This window comes from Oncorhynchus mykiss, chromosome 8, assembly GCF_013265735.2.
Source record: "Oncorhynchus mykiss isolate Arlee chromosome 8, USDA_OmykA_1.1, whole genome shotgun sequence".
NCBI lineage: Eukaryota > Metazoa > Chordata > Actinopteri > Salmoniformes > Salmonidae > Oncorhynchus > Oncorhynchus mykiss.
Window position 1 is genome coordinate 4,304,241 of NC_048572.1, and position 24,989 is coordinate 4,329,229.

A 24,989-nucleotide genomic window follows, 5' to 3' on the forward strand; every position below is an offset into this window, starting at 1 on the left:
CTGCTCTCACTTATCTAAGGAATTAGTCTGGACATGGCCTGCTCTCCCTTAACTAAGGAATTAGTCTGGACATGGCCTGCTCTCCCTTAACTAAGGAATTAGTCTGGACATGGCCTGCTCTCCCTTAACTAAGGAATTAGTCTGGACATGGCCTGCTCTCCCTTAACTAAGGAATTAGTCTGGACATGGCCTGCTCTCCCTTAACTAAGGAATTAGTCTGGACATGGCCTGCTCTCCCTTAACTAAGGAATTAGTCTGGACATGGCCTGCTCTCCCTTATCTAAGGAGTTAGTCTGGACATGGCCTGCTCTCCCTTATCTAAGGAATTAGTCTGGACATGGCCTGCTCTCACTTATCTAAGGAATTAGTCTGGTCATGGCCTGCTCTCACTTATCTAAGGAATTAGTCTGGTCATGGCCTGCTCTCCCTTATCTAAGGAATTAGTCTGGACATGGCCTGCTCTCCCTTAACTAAGGAATTAGTCTGGACATGGCCTGCTCTCACTTATCTAAGGAATTAGTCTGGTCATGGCCTGCTCTCACTTATCTAAGGAATTAGTCTGGACATGGCCTGCTCTCACTTATCTAAGGAATTAGTCTGGTCATGGCCTGCTCTCACTTATCTAAGGAATTAGTCTGGACATGGCCTGCTCTCCCTTATCTAAGGAATTAGTCTGGACATGGCCTGCTCTCCCTTATCTAAGGAATTAGTCTGGACATGGCCTGCTCTCCCTTATCTAAGGTATTAGTCTGGACATGGCCTGCTCTCCCTTAACTAAGGAATTAGTCTGGACATGGCCTGCTCTCCCTTATCTAAGGAATTAGTCTGGACATGGCCTGCTCTCCCTTAACTAAGGAATTAGTCTGGACATGGCCTGCTCTCCCTTATCTAAGGAATTAGTCTGGACATGGCCTGCTCTCCCTTAACTAAGGAATTAGTCTGGACATGGCCTGCTCTCCCTTAACTAAGGAATTAGTCTAGACATGGCCTGCTCTCCCTTATCTAAGGAATTAGTCTGGACATGGCCTGCTCTCCCTTAACTAAGGAATTAGTCTGGACATGGCCTGCTCTCCCTTATCTAAGGAATTAGTCTAGACATGGCCTGCTCTCCCTTATCTAAGGAATTAGTCTGGACATGGCCTGCTCTCCCTTAACTAAGGAATTAGTCTGGACATGGCCTGCTCTCCCTTAACTAAGGAATTAGTCTGGACATGGCCTGCTCTCCCTTATTTAAGGAATTAGTCTGGACATGGCCTGCTCTCCCTTAACTAAGGAATTAGTCTGGACATGGCCTGCTCTCCCTTAACTAAGGAATTAGTCTGGACATGGCCTGCTCTCCCTAATCTAAGGAATTAGTCTGGACATGGCCTGCTCTCCCTAATCTAAGGAATTAGTCTGGACATGGCCTGCTCTCCCTAATCTAAGGAATTAGTCTGGACATGGCCTGCTCTCCCTTAACTAAGGCATTAGTTATGCAGTATTTACATTATAACATGGCATCAGAAGTGATATCAGTGATATCTGACTAAGATTATAACATGGTATCAGAAGTGATACCTGTGATATCTGACTAAGATTATAACATGGTATCAGAAGTGATATCAGTGATATCTGACTAAGATTATAAAATGGTATCAGAAGTGATATCTGTGATATCTGACTAAGATTATAACATGGTATCAGAAGTGATATCAGTGATATCTGACTAAGATTATAACATGGCATCAGAAGTGATATCAGTGATATCTGACTAAGATTATAACATGGCATCAGAAGTGATATCAGTGATATCTGACTAAGATTATAGCATGGCATCAGAAGTGATATCAGTGATATCTGACTAAGATTATAACATGGCATCAGAAGTGATATCAGTGATATCTGACTGAGATTATAACATGGCATCAGAAGTGATATCAGTGATATCTGACTAAGATTATAACATGGCATCAGAAGTGATATCAGTGATATCTGACTAAGATTATAACATGGTATCAGAAGTGATATCAGTGATATCTGACTAAGATTATAACATGGCATCAGAAGTGATATCAGTGATATCTGACTAAGATTATAACATGGCATCAGAAGTGATATCAGTGATATCTGACTAAGATTATAACATGGTATCAGAAGTGATATCAGTGATATCTGACTAAGATTATAACATGGTATCAGAAGTGATATCATTGATATCTGACTAAGATTATAACATGGTATCAGAAGTGATATCAGTGATATCTGACTAAGATTATAACATGGTATCTGAAGTGATATCTGACTAAGATTATAACATAGTATCAGAAGTGATATCAGTGATATCTGACTAAGATTATAACATGGTATCAGAAGTGATATCAGTGATATCTGACTAAGATTATAACATGGTATCTGAAGTGATATCTGACTAAGATTATAACATAGTATCAGAAGTGATGTCAGTGATATCTGACTAAGATTATAACATGGTATCAGAAGTGATATCAGTGATATCTGACTAAGATTATAACATGGTATCAGAAGTGATATCAGTGATATCTGACTAAGATTATAACATGGTATCTGAAGTGATATCTGACTAAGATTATAACATAGTATCAGAAGTGATATCAGTGATATCTGACTAAGAATATAACATGGTATCAGAAGTGATATCAGTGATATCTGACTAAGATTATAACATGGTATCAGAAGTGATATCAGTGATATCTCACTGAGATTATAACATGGTATCAGAAGTGATACCTGTGATATCTGACTAATATTATAACATGGTATCAGAAGTGCTTCAATCTCGTCAAATATAAAACAGGTGAGCTTATTTCAGAGAAATTAATAATGTCCATTGAGTTGTTGGAGTTTAGAGTCATGAAAAGTACTTAACAGCTAACAGCTCTCTCATGTCTCTTCGTTGAGTAGCCGGAGCGGAGCCGTTGCCATGGATACTCAGGCTCAGAGCCACCATGAGCAGAGCGCATGCAGAGCGAGCAGAGCACAGGGAGCGTGTGACAGACCGAGAGGAGCAGCTAATTGGATTTACTAACGGAGGAAGTCACTTCTGGTTTCGGGTAGAAGCAATTGGGCCTGGGTAGTTATACGGTCTGAACGTCACGGCCATAGGTAGGAATCAGACTTAAAATGAATGTCTATGCAGGGCTCTTAACCCTACCCTTTTCAAGTTCTCTCTTTGTGGCTCTCAGATCTATATAAGGTCATGTGAGTATTGTACGTGATGTTTACCAAAAAGAGGTTCTCAGATCTATGAAAGGTCATGTGAGTATTGTCCATTCAAGTATCCAGGCCAGGGTAGGATCTATTCTTGACGACTTTCTTGGGTGAAGTAAGAATCACGAAAAACTCAAGACTATTCCAAATACTTTACGGGACATTTGTAGGTAGATTACAGTACCTTATCTTGACAACCAGCTCAGTGAAGGAGGGTCTGTCGCGGGGGTCGTAGGACCAGCAGCGGGTCATGAGGGAGTAGAGGGCAGGAGGGCAGTTGTCAGATTTGGGTAGTCGGATGCCCTGCTCCAGCTGGTTAATGATGTCACGGTTCTCCAACCAGAAGAAAGGCTGCTGCCCCTGGCTCAGGATCTCCCAAATACACACGGCTAGGGGCGGTGGAGAGAGAGAGGGAGTTACACAGATACATACCGCTATGGCGAGAGAGACAGAGAGGAGTGATAGTCAAATAGCCTTGCTATTGAGAAAGGCCGCCGTAGGCAGACCTGGCTCTCAAGAGAAGACAGGCTATGTGCTCTCTGCCCACAAAATGAGGTGCAAGCTGAGCTGCACTTCCTAACCTCCTGCCCAATGTATGACCATATTAGAGAGACATATTTCCCTCAGATTACACAGATCCACAAAGAATTCGAAAAACAAACCACATTTTGATAAACTCCCATATCTACTGGGTGAAATACCACGGTGTGCCATCACAGCAGCAAGATTTGTAAGGGCAACCAGTGAAGAACAAACACCATTGTAAATACAACCCATATTTATGTTTATTTATTTTCCCTTTTGTACTTGAACCATTTGTACATTGTTACAACATTGTATATATATATATAATATAAAATTTTTAATGTCTTTATTGTTTTGAAACTTCTGTATGTGTAATGTTTACTGTTAATTTTTACTGTTTACTTCACTTTTGTATATTATTTACCTCACTTGCTTTGGCAATGTTAACACATGTTTCCCATGCCAATAAAGCCCCTTGAATTGAATTGAGACAGAGAGAGGGAGATAAAAAAGAGAGAGAGAGCAAGAGAGAGAGAGAGATAGCGAGAGCAAGAGAGAGAGATATGCAGGCACACAGAAATGACCACCCCCCCCCCCCCCCCCCCCCCCCCCCCCCCCCCAAAAAAAAAATGAAGACAGACTTACCGAACATCCAAACATCGCTAGCCGTGGTGAATCGCCTGAAGTTGATGGATTCTGGAGCCATCCATTTGATAGGTAATCGAGTCACAGAGGCTGTGGAAACGATTCAGAAAGATGACAGTAATGTTTGTATATATTTAGAAATGAAACACTATTTAAGATGTTATTACTTCGTGTACGATGGAAACGCGTCTTCTGCTTTTTCCCCAACCACTCTGATCTACAGAGCCTGAGGGGCGGCAGGTAGTCTAGTGGTTAGAGCGTGGAGGAGGCAGGTAGTCTAGTGGTTAGAGTGTAGAGGAGGCAGGTAGCCTAGTGGTTAGAGTGTAGAGGAGGCAGGTAGACTAGTGGTTAGAGTGTAGAGGTGGCAGGTAGCCTAGTGGTTAGAGCGTAGAGGCGGCAGGTAGCCTAGTGGTTAGAGTGTAGAGGAGGCAGGTAGTCTAGTGGTTAGAGTGTAGAGGTGGCAGGTAGTCAAGTGGTTAGAGTGTAGAGGCTGCAGGTAGCCTAGTGGTTAGAGTGTAGAGGAGGCAGGTAGCCTATTGGTTAGAGTGTAGAGGCGGCAGGTAGCCTAGTGGTTAGAGTGTAGAGGCGGCAGGTAGTCTAGTGGTTAGAGTGTAGAGGTGGCAGGTAGTCTAGTGGTTAGAGTGTAGAGGAGGCAGGTAGCCTAGTGGTTAGAGTGTAGAGGCGGCAGGTAGCCTAGTGGTTAGAATGTAGAGGTGGCAGGTAGTGTAGTGGTTAGAGTGTAGAGGAGGCAGGTAGTCTAGTGGTTAGAGTGTAGAGGTGGCAGGTAGTCTAGTGGTTAGAGTGTAGAGGAGGCAGGTAGCCTAGTGGTTAGAGTGTAGAGGAGGCAGGTAGTCTAGTGGTTAGAGTGTAGGGGAGGCAGGTAGCCTAGTGGTTAGAGTGTAGAGGAGGCAGGTAGCCTAGTGGTTAGAGTGTAGGGGAGGCAGGTAGTCTAGTGGTTAGAGTGGAGGGGCGGCAGGTAGCCTAGTGGTTAGAGTGTAGAGGTGGCAGGTAGTCTAGTGGTTAGAGTGTGGAGGAGGCAGGTAGCCTAGTGGTTAGAGTGTGGAGGAGGCAGGTAGCCTAGTGGTTAGAGTGTAGAGGAGGCAGGTAGTCTAGTGGTTAGAGTGTAGAGGTGGCAGGTAGTCTAGTGGTTAGAGTGTAGAGGCGGCAGGTAGCCTAGTGGTTAGAGCGTGGAGGAGGCAGGTAGCCTAGTGGTTAGAGTGCAGGGGAGGCAGGTAGTCTAGTGGTTAGAGTGTAGAGGTGGCAGGTAGTCTAGTGGTTAGAGTGTAGAGGCGGCAGGTAGCCTAGTGGTTAGAGTGTGGAGGAGGCAGGTAGCCTAGTGGTTAGAGTGGAGGGGCGGCAGGTAGCCTAGTGGTTAGAGTGTAGAGGTGGCAGGTAGTCTAGTGGTTAGAGTGTGGAGGAGGCAGGTAGTCTAGTGGTTAGAGTGTAGGGGAGGCAGGTAGTCTAGTGGTTAGAGCGTAGAGGCGGCAGGTAGCCTAGTGGTTAGAGTGTAGAGGTGGCAGGTAGCCTAGTGGTTAGAGTGTAGGGGAGGCAGGTAGTCTAGTGGTTAGAGTGTAGAGGTGGCAGGTAGCCTAGTGGTTAGAGTGTGGAGGAGGCAGGTAGTCTAGTGGTTAGAGTGTAGAGGAGGCAGGTAGTCTAGTGGTTAGAGCGTAGAGGCGGCAGGTAGCCTAGTGGTTATAGTGTAGAGGTTGCAGGTAGTCTAGTGGTTAGAGTGTAGAGGTGGCAGGTAGCCTAGTGGTTAGAGTGTGGAGGAGGCAGGTAGCCTAGTGGTTAGAGTGTGGAGGCGGCAGGTAGCCTAGTGGTTAGAGTGTGGAGGAGGCAGGTAGTCTAGTGGTTAGAGCGTAGAGGAGGCAGGTAGCCTAGTGGTTAGAGCGTAGAGGCGGCAGGTAGCCTAGTGGTTAGAGTGTGGAGGAGGCAGGTAGCCTAGTGGTTAGAGTGTGGAGGCGGCAGGTAGCCTAGTGGTTAGAGTGTGGAGGAGGCAGGTAGTCTAGTGGTTAGAGCGTAGAGGCGGCAGGTAGACTAGTGGTTAGAGTGTAGAGGAGGCAGGTAGCCTAGTGGTTAGAGCGTAGAGGCGGCAGGTAGCCTAGTGGTTAGAGCGTAGAGGAGGCAGGTAGCCTAGTGGTTAGAGTGTGGAGGCGGCAGGTAGCCTAGTGGTTAGAGTGTGGAGGAGGCAGGTAGTCTAGTGGTTAGAGCGTAGAGGCGGCAGGTAGACTAGTGGTTAGAGTGTAGAGGTGGCAGGTAGCCTAGTGGTTAGAGTGTAGAGGTGGCAGGTAGTCTAGTGGTTAGAGCGTAGAGGAGGCAGGTAGCCTAGTGGTTAGAGTGTAGAGGCGGCAGGTAGACTAGTGGTTAGAGTGTAGAGGTGGCAGGTAGCCTAGTGGTTAGAGTGTAGAGGTGGCAGGTAGTCTAGTGGTTAGAGCGTAGAGGAGGCAGGTAGCCTAGTGGTTAGAGTGTAGAGGCGGCAGGTAGACTAGTGGTTAGAGTGTGGAGGCGGCAGGTAGCCTAGTGTTTAGAGTGTGGAGGCGGCAGGTAGTCTAGTGGTTAGAGCGTAGAGGCGGCAGGTAGACTAGTGGTTAGAGTGTAGAGGTGGCAGGTAGCCTAGTGGTTAGAGTGTAGAGGTGGCAGGTAGTCTAGTGGTTAGAGCGTAGAGGAGGCAGGTAGCCTAGTGGTTAGAGTGTAGAGGCGGCAGGTAGACTAGTGGTTAGAGTGTAGAGGTGGCAGGTAGCCTAGTGGTTAGAGTGTAGAGGCGGCAGGTAGCCTAGTGGTTAGAGCGTAGAGGCGGCAGGTAGCCTAGTGGTTAGAGCGTAGAGGCGGCAGGTAGCCTAGTGGTTAGAGCGTGGAGGCGGCAGGTAGCCTAGTGGTTAGAGCGTTGGACAAGTAACCGAAAGGTTGCAAGCTCGAATCCCCGAGCTGACAAGGTAAAAATCTGTTGTTCTGCCCCTGAACAAGGCAGTTATAACCCACTGTTCCTAGACCGTCATTGAAATTAAGAATTTGTTCTTAACTGACTTGCCAAGTTAAATTAAATAATAAATAAATGCACACAAAAACACAGGAGAGTCTGGATGTTAACTGCAGCTCTGATATTCCATTTATATATTCTTAATTACATTCCGTTACTTTAGATTTGTGTGTATTGTTGGGAAATTGAATCCCAGAGCCGACAAGGTAAAAATCTGTCGTTCTGCCCCTGAACAAGGCAGTTAACCCACTGTTCCTAGGCTGTCACTGTTGGAGCTAGAAACACAAGCATTTTGCTACACACGCAATTAACATCTGCTAAACACGTGCATATGACCAATAGAATTTGATTTGGTTTGCTTTGATTAGAGCTGGATGAAACCGTTTTTTTTGCATGGACATTTCCATTGAGTGCTTCCACCATTTTGAAATAGTCAACTTGGTGGGATGGCCTGTGTGTGGTTAAGGAAGGATCATTTGATTCCATCCAACTCATCGAAGTAGTAGAAGAAGAAATGGACTACTTCGAAATGGAGGTGGCGCTACCCATGAGCCCATGATGGGACAGCTTCACAGAACAGTTGTGTACCTCTATGGAGCACACCGATCACCGACCACTCCATACCTTTGTAATACTCTTCATCCTCAATGTATCTCGACAGGCCAAAGTCTCCCAGCTTAACACAGTCTGCTGTGGCCACCAGGACGTTCCTCACCGCTATGTCTCTGTTGGGACACAGTAAACGGGTTAGTTGAACTGGTCCAATAACAACACAGGGTTTTTGTTGTTCCTGCTATGTCTCTGTTGGGTGTCAAGATGGCTGTCCTACCTGTGCACCATGTTGAATCCCTCTAGTCTAGGTAGACCTACCTGTGCACCATGTTGATTCCCTCTAGGTAGACTAGAGCTTTGCAGATCTGCAGGCTGAAGAGAACTAGCGTTATGTTCGTGAGTTTGTTCTTGTTCTCTGTCAGGTAGTTCTTAAGCTGAAAAACAAAAACAGAATTATGGGATGGCAGACGGCAAGTAGCCTAGAGAGGAGGAACCCACCTCCTATTTGAGAAGGACCGGTCACACAAATGTCCTCGTGGCAAAGGTCGGCATGGATACTGACATTTATCGGCGTAGTAACAAATTACCTTGCGACCCCAAAACTGTTCAAACCCCTCTTGTTGGAGGAGAGAAAATGTTGCAGTTTAAAGCTAATTTCCTGCAATTCTACATGTTGCAATGGGGGGGGGGGGGGGGGGGGGGGGGTCGAAGTCTCCTATTCACTGAATTTGGCCATGATAACTACAACATGTAGGTAGCTGGTTAGCCTGCTAGTTTAACAACTGGACATTTCTGACAGGTTATAAACAGGTTATAAACAGGTTATAAACAGGTTATAAACAGCTCTTTAAAGGTCTGTCAGTGAATGACATAAGAGGAAAACTGCCCATGCACAACCGAATTTCAAAATTACACCATATTATTATTACAACCGAATTTCAAAATTACACCATATTATTATTACAAGCGAATTTCAAAATTACACCATATTATTATTACAAGCGAATTTCAAAATTACACCATATTATTATTACAACCGAATTTCAAAATTACACCATATTATTATTACAACCGAATTTCAAAATTACACCATACTATTATTACAACCGAATTTCAAAATTACACCATATTATTATTACAACCGAATTTCAAAATTACACCATACTATTATTACAACCGAATTTCAAAATTACACCATATTATTATTACAACCGAATTTCAAAATTACACCATATTATTATTACAACTGAATGAACCAATAAGTAAAGTTTATAGTAAACTCTCCCTGTATGACATCGTCCTCGTGTAACCTGGCTGTCGGGTCTCTCACCTCTCCATACTGGTAGAGCTCCATCACGATCCAGACAGGGTTCGCCTCTATGACACCGATCAGACTGACGATGTGGGGGTGGTTCAGGTTCTTCATGATCACTGGAGAATAGACAAGTTTAACAATTCAACTTTTTCTTCAATTTTCATATGAAAGCTACTTACGACAGTGAGACATACTCAATTATTAAAGTCCCAATCCCATAAAAAAATTGATTTGACTAGTACCAGTGATAAATATATATATATATTGACACTAGATGGTTGGAATAATATTGTGAAATTGTGAAAATGATGATAGCATCCTTTTAGTGTAAGAGCAGTTGGAGAGGACCGGCTGACATTTCAGCCTGTTTTGAAGGGGAAACGCCTCACCAGTTGGTAAAGATGGCGCCGAAGAACATGGCTGAGGTGTTACATTCTCCCAACCAATTGTGCAATTTTTTATATATTTTTTTATTGCGTTTTGTGAAACTTATTTTTTTTTAACTTATTGTGTACATAATGTTGCTGCTCCGTCGTCTCTTATGACCCGAAAATAACTTTGCAACGTCAGAAAAGCGATTCCTCACCTCGGACTGGAAGAAACGTTTTCCTTTAACGAGTCGGACAAAAAAGGAAATCAGATCCAAGGCTTTTGCATGAAGAAAAGATGCCGTAAAAGGGGCCGCAGATCGGGCATCCTTCTGAGAATCCGGAGGCGAGTAAGGGAAACTCCCACTGCCTTCCATCCTTCTGAGAATCCGGAGGCGAGTAAGGTAAACTCCCACTGCTCTCCGTTTTTTCTAGCAACGTGCAATCATTGGAAAATAATATTGATGACCTTACGAATAAGATTATCCAACGGCACATTAAACACTGTAACATCTTATGTTTCACCGAGACGTGTCTGAACGACGATACAGACAATATAGAACTAGCGGGATTTTCCATGCACCGGCAGAACAGAGACACTACCTCTATTAAGACGAGGGGTGGGGGTGTGTGTCTATTTGTCAATAACAGCTGTCTAATATTAATAGAAGTCTCAAGGTGTTGCTCACCTGACATAGAGTAGCTTATGATAAGCTGCAGACCATACTATCTACCAAGAAAGTTCTCATCAGAATGAAGCTGACTGCTCTCAACCAACTCTTTATGAGGCCATATGCAGAAACAGACACTAGTCTATCTCCTGTTTCTGTAGTGAGACAGCTTGATGTACCAGGACACCCCCTGGACAGGACACTAGTCTATCTCCTGTTACTGTAGTGAGGCAGCTTGATGTACAGGACACACCCTGGACAGGACACTAGTCTATCTCCTGTTACTGTAGTGAGACAGCTTGATATACAGGACACCCCCTGGACAGGACACTAGTCTGTCTCCTGTTTCTGTAGTGAGGCAGCTTGTTGTACAGGACACCCCCTGGACAGGACACTAGTCTATCTCCTGTTACTGTAGCATGAGGCAGCTTGATGTACAGGACACCCCCTGGACAGGACACTAGTTTATCTCCTGTTTCTGTAGTGAGACAGCTTGATGTACAGGACACCCCCTGGACAGGACACTAGTCCATCTCCTGTTTCTGTAGTGAGACAGCTTGATGTACAGTACACCCCCTGGACAGGACACTAGTCTATCTCCTGTTTCTGTAGTGAGACAGCTTGATGTAGCAGTACACCCTCTGGACAGGATGCAGGGCCTTACCCCCAGTCTATCTCAATGCTGAGTGCCAAACGGAGACTAAATCGGGTCCCATTTTTTGTATTTGGTACACTCTTAGGAAAAAAAGGGTGCTATCTAGAACCTAAAAGGATTCTTTGGCTGTCCCCATCAGAGAACCCTTTGAAGAACCCTTTCGGTTCCAGGTAGAACCATATTGGGTTCCATGTAGAACCCCTGTCCCCAGAGAGTTCGACATGGAACCCAAAAGAGTTCTTCTACCTGGAACCCAAAATGGTTCTACCTGGAACCAAAAAGGGTTCTCCTATGGGGGATGGTCAAAGAACCCTTTTGGAATCCGTTTTTTCTAAGAGTGTTTGACTCTCAACCTTCCAATCAATCTGAGGTTTGAACTCTCAACCTTCCAATCAATCTGAGGTTTGAACTCTCAACCTTCCAATCAATCTGAGGTTTGAACTCTCAACCTTCCAATCAATCTGAGGTTTGAACTCTCAACCTTCCAATCAATCTGAGGTTTGAACTCTCAACCTTCCAATCAATCTAAGGTTTGAACTCTCAACCTTCCAATCAAACTGAGGTTTGAACTCTCAACCTTCCAATCAATCTGAGGTTTGAACTCTCAACCTTCCAATCAATCTGAGGTTTGAACTCTCAACCTTCCAATCAAACTGAGGTTTGAACTCTCAACCTTCCAATCAATCTGAGGTTTGAACTCTCAACCTTCCAATCAATCTGAGGTTTGAACTCTCAACCTTCCAATCAAACTGAGGTTTGAACTCTCAACCTTCCAATCAAACTGAGGTTTGAACTCTCAACCTTCCAATCAAACTGAGGTTTGAACTCTCAACCTTCCAATCAAACTGAGGTTTGAACTCTCAACCTTCCAATCAAACTGAGGTTTGAAATCTCAACCTTCCAATCAAACTGAGGTTTGAAATCTCAACCTTCCAATCAAACTGAGGTTTGAACTCTCAACCTTCCAATCAAACTGAGGGTTGAACTCTCAACCTTCCAATCAATCTGAGGTTTGAACTCTCAACCTTCCAATCAAACTGAGGTTTGAAATCTCAACCTTCCAATCAAACTGAGGTTTGAAATCTCAACCAATCAAACTGAGGTTTGAAATCTCAACCTTCCAATCAAACTGAGGTTTGAAATCTCAACCTTCCAATCAAACTGAGGGTTGAACTCACAACCTTCCAATCAATCTGAGGTTTGAACTCTCAACCTTCCAATCAAACTGAGGTTTGAACTCTCAACCTTCCAATCAAACTGAGGTTTGAACTCTCAACCTTCCAATCAAACTGAGGTTTGAAATCTCAACCTTCCAATCTCAGTGCAACCATTCTAACTACAAGACCAGTGAGTTGGAGAAGTGACGAAGAAGTGTGATCGGTATTTGATGTGTACCTGCTTCACTCATGAACTTCTCCATGACGTCAGGTGAACAGTCTTTACAGGTCTTCACCGCCACGCTTAGCCTCTCCCCATTCTGGTTCAGAAACAGTCACACACACACACACACACACACACACACACACACACACACACACACACACACACACACACACACACACACACACACACACACACACACACACACACACACACACACACACACACACACATTAGTGAGATAAATATTTTGTCTAGTTAGGAACATTTGAGGTGTTATAACTGACTGTACGAGTAGGGTGTCGGGAGATATACTTGCCGATTTTTTGTACATTCCTTCATAGACCTCCCCGAAAAACCCCTCGCCAAGGATCCGTCCCAGAACAATGTCATGTCTGTCAATTCCATACTTCACCACTGGAACCAAGTATACAACAACACAATGAGTAGCTGCCATGGAATTAGACTATAGAAAATGTAATACAGAACACAGAACATAGAGTACAGAACATAGAATACAGAGCATAGAACCTAGAGTATAAAACCTAGAGTTATAGAACATATAACATAGAACCTAGAGTAAAGAGGATAGAATACAGAACATAGAGAACAGAACATAAAATATAGAACCTAGAATATAGAACCTAGAGTATAGAAAATAGATCAGAAAATATAGAACAGAGTATAGAACATAGAGTATAGAGAACATAGAGTAAAAAACCTAGAGTTACAGAGTATAGAACAGAATACAGAACACAGAAAACAGAACACAGAATATAGAGCATAGCATAGAGAATATAGAACATAATGTAGAGAACGTAGAGTATAGCACATAGAACATAGAGTATGGAACATAGAGCACATACAGTTGAAGTTGGAAGTTCACATACACCTTAGCCAAATACAATTAAACACAGTTTTTCCACAATTCCTGACATTTAATCCTAGTACAAAATCCCTGTTTTAGGTCAGTTAGAATCACCACTTGATTTTAAGAATGCGAAATGTCAGAATAATAGTAGAGAGAATGATTTATTTCAGCTTTTGTTTCTTTCATCACATTCCCAGTGGGTCAGAAGTTTACATACACTCAATTAGTATTTGGTAGCATTGCCTTTAAATTGTTTAACTTGGGTCAAACGTTTCAGGTAGCCTTCCACAAGCTACCCACATTACGTTGGGTGAATTTTGGCCCATTCCCCCTGACAGAGCTGGTGTAACTAAGTCAGGTTTGTAGGCCTCCTTGCTCACACATGCTTTTTCAGTTCTGCCCACAAATGTTCTATAGGATTGAGGTCAGGGCTTTGTGATGGCCACTCCAATACCTTGACTTTGTTGTCCTTAAGCCATTTTGCCTCAACTTTGGAAGTACGCTTGGGGTCCTTGTCCATTTGGAAGACCCATTTGCAACCAGGCTTTAACTTCTTGGCTAATGTCTTTGGATGTTGCTTCAATAAGTCCACATAATTTTCCGTCCTCTTGATGCCATCTATTTTGTGAAGTGCACCAGTCCCTCCTGCAGCAAAGCACCCCCAGAACATGATGCTGCCACCCCCGTGCTTCATGGTTGGGATGGTGTTCTTCGGCTTGCAAGCCTCCGCCTTTTTCCTCCAAACATAACGATGGTCATTATGGCCAAACAGTTCTATTTGTGTTTCATCAGACCAAAGAACATTTCTCCAAAAAGTACGATCTTTGTCCCCATGTGCAGTTGCAAACCGTAGTCTGGCTTTTTTATGGAGGTTTTGAAGCAGTGGCTTCTTCCTTGCTGAGCGACCTTTCAGGTTATGTCGATGTAAGACTCGTTTTACTGTGGATATATTTATACTTTTGTTCCCGTTTCCTCCAGCATCTTCACAAGGTCCTTTGCTGTTGTTCTGGGATTGTTTTGCACGTTTGCAGCAAAGTATGTTCATCTCTAGGAGACAGAACTTGTCTCCTTCCTGAGCGGTATGACGGCTGCGTGGTCCCATGGTGTTTATACTTGCGTACTGTTGTTTGTATAGATGAACGTGGTACCTTCAGGCATTTGGGAATTGCTCCCAAGGATGAACCAGATTTGTGGAGCTCTACAATTTATTTTCAGAGGTCTTGGCTGATTTCCTTAGATTTTCCCATGATGTCAAACAAAGAGGCACTGAGTTTGAAAGTAGGCCTTGAAATACATCCACAGGTACACCTCCAATTGACTCAAATTATGTCAATTAGCCTATCAGAAGCTTCTAAAACCATGACATCATTGTCTGGAATTTTCCAAGCTGTTTAAAGGCACAGTCAACTTAGTGCATGTAAACTTCTGACCAACTGGAATTGTGATACAGTGAATTATTAGTGAAATAATCTGTCTGTAAACAATTGTTGGAAAAATGACTTGTGTCAAGCACAAAGTAGATGTCCTAACCAACTTGCCAAAACTATACTTTGTTAACAAGAAATGTGTGGAGTGGTTGAAAAACGTTTTTTCATGACTCCAACCTAAGTGTCTGTAAACTTCCAACTTCAACTGTAGAATATAGAGTATAGAACATAGAGTATAGAATATAGAGTTTATAACATAGAGTATAGAACATAGAGTATAGAACATAGAGTATATAACATAGAGTATAGAATATAGAGTACAGATAACGTAGAGTATAGAGCATAGAGTAAAGAGAACATAGAGTATAGATAACGTAGAGCATAGAGTAAAGAGAACATAGAGTATAGAACATAGAGTATAGAACATAGAGTATAGAATATAGAGTTTATAACATAGAGTATAGAACATAGAGTATAGAACATAGAGTATAGAACATAGAATACAGAACATAGAGTATAGAACATAGAGTATAGAATATAGAGTTTAGAACATAGAGTATAGAACATAGAGTATAGAACATAGAATACAGAACATAGAGTATAGAACATAGAGTATAGAACATAAAGTATAGAACATAGAGTATAGAACACAGAGTATAGAACATAGAGTATAGAACATAGAATACAGAACATAGAGTATAGAACATAGAGTATAGAATATAGAGTTTAGAACATAGAGTATAGAACATAGAATACAGAACATAGAGTATAGAACATAGAGTATAGAACATAAAGTATATAACATAGAGTATAGAACACAGAGTATAGAACACAGAGTATAGAACATAGAGTATAGAACATAGAGTATAGAACATAAAGTATAGAACATAGAGTATAGAACATAGAGTATAGAACATAGAGTATCGACAGTAAAAGTCTACATCAGGCTCCTTAGATACTATGCTATAAGTGTCTTCCATCCTGATAAAGAGTACAGAGTCTCGACTTACCAGACTTTGGTCGTTCGTCAATCTCAGCGTAGATGTCAGATCCTGAACGATGGACAATATTTGATGATGTCAGTTTGTGTTAAAAACAGATGGGTCAACTTGAAAACATACAGTGTAGCCCTGCCCCTACAGTACTAGTTTTCAAACAATTCAAAACAGTCACTGTAATGCACAAACGATTCATAATATTAGTAAAACAAAGATGAAGTCAGTCGTAGTAGATGAAAACTCACCCATGCTATATCTGAAGGAGTCCGTGTTCTCCGTTTGACTACAGGGTGGGAGGAGAGACAGCCAGAGGAGGAGAGGAGAGGATCATCAATCCTGGGTTTGAGGTAGCTCCTCAATACACCAGGCACACTGTTACAGTAACATTGCCTGTCTCTGTTATACATCTATCTGACAGCACCATGTCTAGTAACACTGCCTGTCTCTGACAGCATCATGTCCAGTAACACTGCCAGTCTCTGACAGCATCATGTCTAGTAACACTGCCTGTCTCTGTGATACATCCATATGACAGCATCATGTCCAGTAACACTGCCTGTCTCTATGATACATCTATCTGACAGCATCATGTCTAGTAACACTGCCTGTCTCTGTGATACATCTATCTGACAGCATCATGTCCAGTAACACTGCCTGTCTCTGTGATACATCTATCTGACAGCATCATGTCTAGTAACACTGCCTGTCTCTGTGATGCATCTATCTGACAGCATCATGTCTAGTAACACTGCCTGTCTCTGTGATACATCTATCTGACAGCATCATGTCTAGTAACACTGCCTGTCTCTATGATACATCTATCTGACAGCATCATGTCCATTAACACTGCCTGTCTCTATGATACATCTATCTGACAGCATCATGTCAAGTAACACTGCCTGTCTCTGTGATACATCTATCTGACAGCATCATGTCCAGTAACACTGCCTGTCTCTGTGATACATCTATCTGACAGCATCTTGTCCAGTAAAACTGCCTGTCTCTGACAGCATCATGTCCAGTAACACTGCCTGTCTCTGACAGCATCATGTCTAGTAACACTGTCTGTCTCTGTGATACATCTATCTGACAACATCATGTCTAGTAACACTGCCTGTCTCTGTGATACATCTATCTGACAGCATCATGTCTAGTAACACTGCCTGTCTCTGTGATACATCTATCTGACAGCATCATGTCCAGTAACACTGCCTGTCTCTGTGATACATCTATCTGACAGCATCATGTCTAGTAACACTGCCTGTCTCTGTGATACATCTATCTGACAGCATCATGTCTAGTAACACTGCCTGTCTCTATGATACATCTATCTGACAGCATCATGTCCATTAACACTGCCTGTCTCTATGATACATCTATCTGACAGCATCATGTCAAGTAACACTGCCTGTCTCTGTGATACATCTATCTGACAGCATCATGTCCAGTAACACTGCCTGTCTCTGTGATACATCTATCTGACAGCATCTTGTCCAGTAAAACTGCCTGTCTCTGACAGCATCATGTCCAGTAACACTGCCTGTCTCTGACAGCATCATGTCTAGTAACACTGCCTGTCTCTGTGATACATCTATCTGACAACATCATGTCTAGTAACACTGCCTGTCTCTGTGATACATCTATCTGACAGCATCATGTCTAGTAACACTGCCTGTCTCTATGATACATCTATCTGACAGCATCATGTCCAGTAACACTGCCTGTCTCTGTGATACATCTATCTGACAGCATCATGTCTAGTAACACTGCCTGTCTCTGTGATACATCTATCTGACAGCATCATGTCTAGTAACACTGCCTGTCTCTATGATACATCTATCTGACAGCATCATGTCCATTAACACTGCCTGTCTCTATGATACATCTATCTGACAGCATCATGTCAAGTAACACTGCCTGTCTCTATTATACATCTATCTGACAGCATCATGTCAAGTAACACTGTCTGTCTCTGTGATACATCTATCTGACAGCATCTTGTCCAGTAAAACTGCCTGTCTCTGACAGCATCATGTCCAGTAACACTGCCTGTCTCTGACAGCATCATGTCCAGTAACACTGCCTGTCTCTGACAGCATCATGTCCAGTAACACTGCCTGTCTCTGACAGCATCATGTCCAGTAACACTGCCTGTCTATCTGACAGCATCATGTCCAGTAACACTGCCTGTCTCTGACAGCATCATGTCCAGTAACACTGCCTGTCTCTGACAGCATCATGTCCAGTAACACTGCCTGTCTCTGACAGCATCATGTCCAGTAACACTGCCTGTCTCTGACAGCATCATGTCCAGTAACACTGCCTGTCTCTGACAGCATCATGTCCAGTAACACTGCCTGTCTATCTGACAGCATCATGTCCAGTAACACTGCCTGTCTCTGACAGCATCATGTCCAGTAACACTGCCTGTCTCTGACAGCATCATGTCCAGTAACACTGCCTGTCTCTGACAGCATCATGTCCAGTAACACTGCCTGTCTCTGTGATACATCCCATGTTTCAACAAGTACTAAATATTCCTGTTTTGTTTCAGCAAAATGACTTGTTATGGAAATTACATAAAAGAAGAGGACTGGCCACCCCACATAGCCTGGTTCCTCTCTAGGTTTCTTCCTAGGTTTTGGCCTTTCTAGGGAGTTTTTGCATTGCACCTGCATTGCTTGCTGTTAGGGGTTTTAGGCTGGGTTTCTGTACAGCACTTTGAGATATCAGCTGATGTACGAAGGGCTATATAAATACATTTGATTTGATTTGAAGCCCAAAATATTAAGCCTTGTTCAAGAGAAAGTGAATCCACTCACTTCGTGGGAAGGTCTGGCAGGGAACTTCGTAAATTGGCATCTGTGGGGTCACATAAGAAGTCACATTGGTTCAGTAGACTTACGAGGGATGAGAAAATCGAATTAGACCGTTGTGATGCACTCTTTCAGTGTATCCCCCTTAGTGTTTCTCCTACCATAAAATTCACAGGGCCGGGACTACCTGATCCCCCTTACCTTTGTTTGGTCTAGCGATGAACGACTCGTCAGTGGCGTGCTCAGAGCGACAGTAACCGTCAATAAGGTCCACCATATTTTCTGCCATCGCAAACTTAGTCACGTTGATAGACAGAGGCTGACGAAGAAGATACCAACCATTCACGTTAATGACAATAACTGCAATTACAATCACATTACAAACACTATACAAAGATTATAATGTCATAGGGGTGATAGACTGATAGGCTTTCAGGGCAAAATATTTATTTAAGATGCAGGCTTTTAACTCAACGATCACATCAATCAAAATGTTTTGTAAAAACAAAGACTTATGGACACAGCTCTCTAGTCAGAATTCAGAGCCTGTATTCATAATTTCTCTAGTTAGAATTCAGAGCCTGTATTCATAATGTCTCTAGTTAGAATTCAGAGCCTGCATTCATTATGTCTCTAGTTAGAATTCAGAGCTTGTATTCATTGTGTCTCTAGTCAGAATTCAGAGCCTGTATTCATTATGTCTCTAGTCAGAATTCAGAGCCTGTATTCATTATGTCTCTAGTCAGAATTCAGAGCCTGTATTCATTATGTCTCTAGTCAGAATTCAGAGCCTGTATTCATTATGTCTCTAGTCAGAATTCAGAGCCTGTATTCATAATGTCTCAGAATAGTTGTGCTGATCTAGGATCAGGTTCCCCCCTGTCCATACAACCTTTTTCATTGTGATCTAGGATCAGGTTCCCCCCTGTCCATATAACCTTATTCATCTAAAAGGCAACACTGTTCCTATATCAGCAGTCCTACTCCGAGTCTCTTTGTGAATGTTGGCCCAGGCCTCACTACCTTGTTTTACGTGACTGACTCGGTCCATGTTCTGATTGAGCAAATTAAATTAATTAATTATAATTAATAAAATTAAACTAACACACGTTTTCTTTATCTATTTTAATGTGTACCTGTCTGGCTCCGTCTATGTCCAGGTTGAGGAGGGCTTTGCCGTCACTCTGAGATGAACACTTGATGCTCTTGATCTGTTTGAAATCCGCTAGACACACAGGCTGGTGGGGATAAGAGAGACACAATTAAATGATACACTTATCAGCCACAGGTGTAGGGTAAAGGTTGACACGGGAACAGGACTCCCGGGGACAGGACTCCCGGGCGACAGGACTACCGGGGACAGGATTCCCGGGCGACAGGACTACCGGGGACAGGACTCCCGGTGGACAGGACTCCCGGGGACAGGACTCCCGGGGACAGGACTCCAGAGTGGCGCAGCAAACTAAGGCACTGCATTGCAGTGCTAGAGGTGGCCCTACAGACACTAGTTCGATCCCGGGCTGTATCACCAGCTGTGATCAGGAGTCCCATAGGGCGGAGCACAATTGGCCCAGCGTCGTCCGGGTTAAGGGAAGGTTTGGCCGGTGGGACCTACTAGGCTCATTGCGCTCTAGCGATGCCTTGTGGTGCAGAGCCTGCAGGCTGACCTCGTCAGTCAGTCGAACAGTGTTTCCTCCGACACATTGGTGCGTTTGGCTTCCAGGTTATTAAGCGTGCGGATGTTAAAGAAGAGTGGTTTGGCGGGTCATGTTTCGGAGGACGCACGACTCAACCTTTGCCTCCAGAGACCATTGAGGAGTTGCAGTGATGAGACAATTATGAAATTGGGGAGAAAAAGGGTGGTGAAATAAATAAATCAACTATTGGGGGTCCTGTGGGATTCTGGTTCTAGGGATCAAGTTTGGGACAGGACAGAATGGACAGTACAGGACTAGTTATAAACATAGTTTTTTTGTGTGTTTTTGGGGGTGAATATGTAATGTGTAGAAGATTTTATTTAAAAACTGAATAGGCCTAATATAGTTTACTTAATATTAATAAATTAGTTCATGTAATTTCACCCCTCCTCTTCCATCAGCTCACTCTCACGCCTCGCTCCAGTTACAGCCATGTCCACAGCGCAATCACTACTTTACCTCAGATGCCAACGTACAGTCAGTGAATGAATGAATCCTTCAAGAGATGAATTGAGTTCAACCGACTCTGGGTAAGTGGAAGGGTTGTCTTCATTGCCAAACTCTGATAATGTGGTTGTTATCAGCTGTGTGCAGGGCAGGATACTGTCTGGTGAGCGCCGAACAGTAGCCAAACAGAGCAGTTGCTATGGCGAGATTATTTTTTGCATTTGTGATTTCTGTGTATAAAATTAGCACGGGACGGGGAGTAATTTCACAGGGACAGAACAGGAAAGTTCAGTCGTTATAGAACAGTTGCCGAAACAGGACAGTACGGGAAAAGATTTGACAGGACAAGACAGGACAGGAATGGGTTTTCACTCCCGTGTCAACCTCTACACTTTTAGACAAAAAAAGGTTTCCTAAAGGGTTCTTCGGCTGTCCCCGTAGGAGAACCCTTTTTGGTTCCAGGTAGAACTCTTTTGGGTTCCATGTAGAACCCTCTGTGGAAAGGGTATTACATGGAACTCAAAAGGGTTCTACCTGGAATCAAAAGAGTTCTACAGAAGGGTTCTTCAAAGGGTTCTCCTATGGGGATAGCTGAAGAGCAGTTTTGGTTCTAGTTAGCACCTTTTTTCTAAGAGTGTAGTGCAGGGTGAAGTCACATTTACATTTTAAGTAATTTAGCAGACGCTCTTATCCAGAGCGACTTACAATTAGTGCATTCCTCTTCAGCTAGGTGAGACATATCACAATAGTAGCAAGTACATTTCCCCCACAATGCTCAGTAGACGCTGACCTTGGTTCAGTTTAGCATTTTCCATACTAATGGTTAATCTATCACTCGGGGGAAACTTCACCCCGGACCCCTCACAGGCTGGGGATGGGGCATGAAGAACAGGAGAATATCGGCCAGAAATCATTCACGACAATGCAATGCAAATGAACAAATAGCAAGATATATAGCATCCTGCTTACCGCTGAGTCTTTATGGCTGGGTTGGTGAATGCCCTGCATGCTTACCGCTGAGTCTATATGGGTGGGTTGGTGAATGCCCTGCATGCTTACCGCTGAGTCTATATGGCTGGGTTGGTGAATGCCCTGCATGCTTACCGCTGAGTCTATATGGGTGGGTTGGTGAATGCCCTGCATGCTTACCGCTGAGTCTGTATGGGTGGGTTGGTGAATGCCCTGCATGCTTACCGCTGAGTCTTTATGGGTGGGTTGGTGAATGCCCTGCATGCTTACCGCTGAGTCTATATGGGTGGGTTGGTGAATGCCCTGCATGCTTACCGCTGAGTCTTTATGGGTGCGTTGGCGAATGCCCCTGGCTCCAATCACCAGCTCTACTGACAGACTCCAACCTTGCTGTGGACAAACAGTGTGGTTGCAACATAACTTTCATGTCTTGACAAACTTCAGACTCATACAATATTTTCTGTGAAGTGAGCCGTGAGAAAAGGAAAACCCAGAGCATGTCTAATTGTAGATTATTTTATCATTTGTGGTGCAGTGATCCAAAAGTATGATCAGGAAAATGAGATGATAGGTTTTTAATGCGTACTGACAGTACCTCACTCAGGTATTTACTGCGTACTGACAGGACCTCACTCAAGTATTTACTGTGTACTGACAGGACCTCACTAAGGTATTTACTGCGTACTGACAGGACCTCACTCAGGTATTTACTGTGTACTGACAGGACCTCACTCAGGTATTTACTGCGTACTGACAGGACCTCACTCAGGTATTTACTGTGTACTGACAGGACCTCATACTGACAGGACCTCACTCAGATATTTACTGTGTCCTGACAGGACCTCACTCAGATATTTACTGTGCCCTGACAGGACCTCACTCAGGTATTTACTGTGTACTGACAGGACCTCACTCAGGTATTTACTGTGTACCGACTGCAAATACCTGAGTGCGGCCCTTCCTAATTGTATTGTTTGTAACGCCAACAGCAACACGAACCACCAGTTCGCAGGGGTAGACCTCCTCGTCAACGTTGATGAATTCCGTGAGCGTTTTGAAGAAGCGAACCATACACTCCTCCTCCTTCAGAGTAGCGTACTGCTGGAAGGTCTGGGTGATCAGCTTCCGAAGAGGACGAGACTGGGACAGAACATCACAACATTAGACAACATTTTCATAACCCTATTTGATGTCAAATAGTAAACAGCGCGGTAAACGACACTGCCAGCATAGAAATGATCAGAAATTAACAGAAATTATCAGAAATTAACAGAAATTAACAGAAATTCTCTTTGCTGACATAATAGTTACAGCTAGGCTCATTATTAAAAATGTTGTAGAAACTTCCAATAATATGTTGAACGATCATGTGGAAATCAAAATTTATAAATGTACCTTCATGCGGTCAATGAGCTCCTGTGGGAAGAACAGGTTCAGCCCCACGTCCTTCCTTCATTGGTCAAAATAAATCACATTCAGAGAGACCAGTTAGAATAAAACCAACCAATCAAACCAACCAATCAAACCAACGTGATATAAATGTTAGGTAAAAAACCAACCAATCAAACCAATGTGATAGAAAAGTTAGGTAAAAAACCAACCAATCAAACCAACGTGATAGAAAAGTTAGGTAAAAAATCAACCAATCAAACCAACATGATAGAAAAGGTAGGTAAAAAACCAACCAATCAAACCAACGTGATAGAAAAGTTAGGTAAAAAACCAACCAATCAAACCAACGTGATAGAAAAGTTAGGTAAAAAACCAACCAATCAAACCAACGTGATAGAAAAGTTAGGTAAAAAACCAACCAATCAAACCAACGTGATAGAAAAGTTAGGTAAAAAACCAACCAATCAAACCAATGTGATAGAAAAGTTAGGTAAAAAACCAACCAATCAAACCAACGTGATAGAAAAGTTAGGTAAAAAACCAACCAATCAAACCAATGTGATAGAAAAGTTAGGTAAAAAACCAACCAATCAAACCAACGTGACAGAAAAGTTAGGTAAAAAACCAACCAATCAAACCAATGTGATAGAAAAGTTAGGTAATAAACCAACCAATCAAACCAACGTGACAGAAAAGTTAGGTAAAAAACCAACCAATCAAACCAACGTGATAGAAAAGTTAGGTAAAAAACCAACCAATCAAACCAATGTGATAAAAAAGTTAGGTAATAAACCAACCAATCAAACCAACGTGATAGAAAAGTTAGGTAAAAAACCAACCAATCAAACCAACGTGATAGAAAAGTTAGGTAAAAAACCAACCAATCAAACCAACGTGATAGAAAAGTTAGGTAAAAAACCAACCAATCAAACCAATGTGATAGAAAAGTTAGGTAAAAAACCAACCAATCAAACCAACGTGATAGAAAAGTTAGGTAAAAAACCAACCAATCAAACCAATGTGATAGAAAAGTTAGGTAAAAAACCAACCAATCAAACCAACGTGACAGAAAAGTTAGGTAAAAAACCAACCAATCAAACCAACGTGATAGAAAAGTTAGGTAAAAAACCAACCAATCAAACCAATGTGATAGAAAAGTTAGGTAAAAAACCAACCAATCAAACCAACGTGATAGAAAAGTTAGGTAAAAAACCAACCAATCAAACCAATGTGATAGAAAAGTTAGGTAATAAACCAACCAATCAAACCAACGTGACAGAAAAGTTAGGTAAAAAACCAACCAATCAAACCAACGTGATAGAAAAGTTAGGTAAAAAACCAACCAATCAAACCAATGTGATAAAAAAGTTAGGTAATAAACCAACCAATCAAACCAACGTGATAGAAAAGTTAGGTAAAAAACCAACCAATCAAACCAACGTGATAGAAAAGTTAGGTAAAAAACCAACCAATCAAACCAACGTGATAGAAAAGTTAGGTAAAAAACCAACCAATCAAACCAACGTGATAGAAAAGTTAGGTAAAAAACCAACCAATCAAACCAATGTGATAGAAAAGTTAGGTAAAAAACCAACCAATCAAACCAACGTGACAGAAAAGTTAGGTAAAAAACCAACCAATCAAACCAATGTGATAGAAAAGTTAGGTAATAAACCAACCAATCAAACCAACGTGACAGAAAAGTTAGGTAAAAAAACCAACCAATCAAACCAACGTGATAGAAAAGTTAGGTAAAAAAACAACCAATCAAACCAATGTGATAAAAAAGTTAGGTAATAAACCAACCAATCAAACCAACGTGACAGAAAAGTTAGGTAAAAAACAAACCAATCAAACCAACGTGATAGAAAAGTTAGGTAAAAAACCAACCAATCAAACCAATGTGATAGAAAAGTTAGGTAATAAACCAACCAATCAAACCAACGTGATAGAAAAGGTAGGTAAAAAACCAACCAATCAAACCAACGTGATAGAAAAGTTAGGTAAAAAACCAACCAATCAAACCAACGTGACAAAAAAGTTAGGTAAAAAACCAACC

General features: G+C 42.6%; 1 protein-coding gene across 3 annotated transcripts in view; it reads right to left on the reverse strand.

Moving 5' to 3' along the window:
- The window catches only part of LOC110529162 (protein-tyrosine kinase 2-beta), a 78,152-nt gene that overhangs the window by 24,236 nt on the left and 28,927 nt on the right, over positions 1–24,989 (reverse strand). For all 3 annotated transcript variants that reach the window (XM_036984587.1, XM_036984588.1, XM_036984589.1), the window contains exons 7-21: positions 22,934–22,988; positions 22,538–22,678; positions 21,854–21,928; positions 19,562–19,663; positions 18,627–18,744; positions 18,432–18,471; positions 15,855–15,892; positions 15,622–15,663; positions 12,633–12,730; positions 12,329–12,410; positions 9,255–9,355; positions 8,243–8,358; positions 7,997–8,097; positions 4,396–4,485; positions 3,410–3,614 (exon numbers count right to left, since the gene is read on the reverse strand). In XM_036984587.1, coding sequence (XP_036840482.1) covers positions 3,410–3,614; positions 4,396–4,485; positions 7,997–8,097; positions 8,243–8,358; positions 9,255–9,355; positions 12,329–12,410; positions 12,633–12,730; positions 15,622–15,663; positions 15,855–15,892; positions 18,432–18,471; positions 18,627–18,744; positions 19,562–19,663; positions 21,854–21,928; positions 22,538–22,678; positions 22,934–22,988 — 1,404 coding nt within the window. The remainder of the gene's footprint in view (positions 1–3,409; positions 3,615–4,395; positions 4,486–7,996; positions 8,098–8,242; positions 8,359–9,254; positions 9,356–12,328; positions 12,411–12,632; positions 12,731–15,621; positions 15,664–15,854; positions 15,893–18,431; positions 18,472–18,626; positions 18,745–19,561; positions 19,664–21,853; positions 21,929–22,537; positions 22,679–22,933; positions 22,989–24,989) is intronic.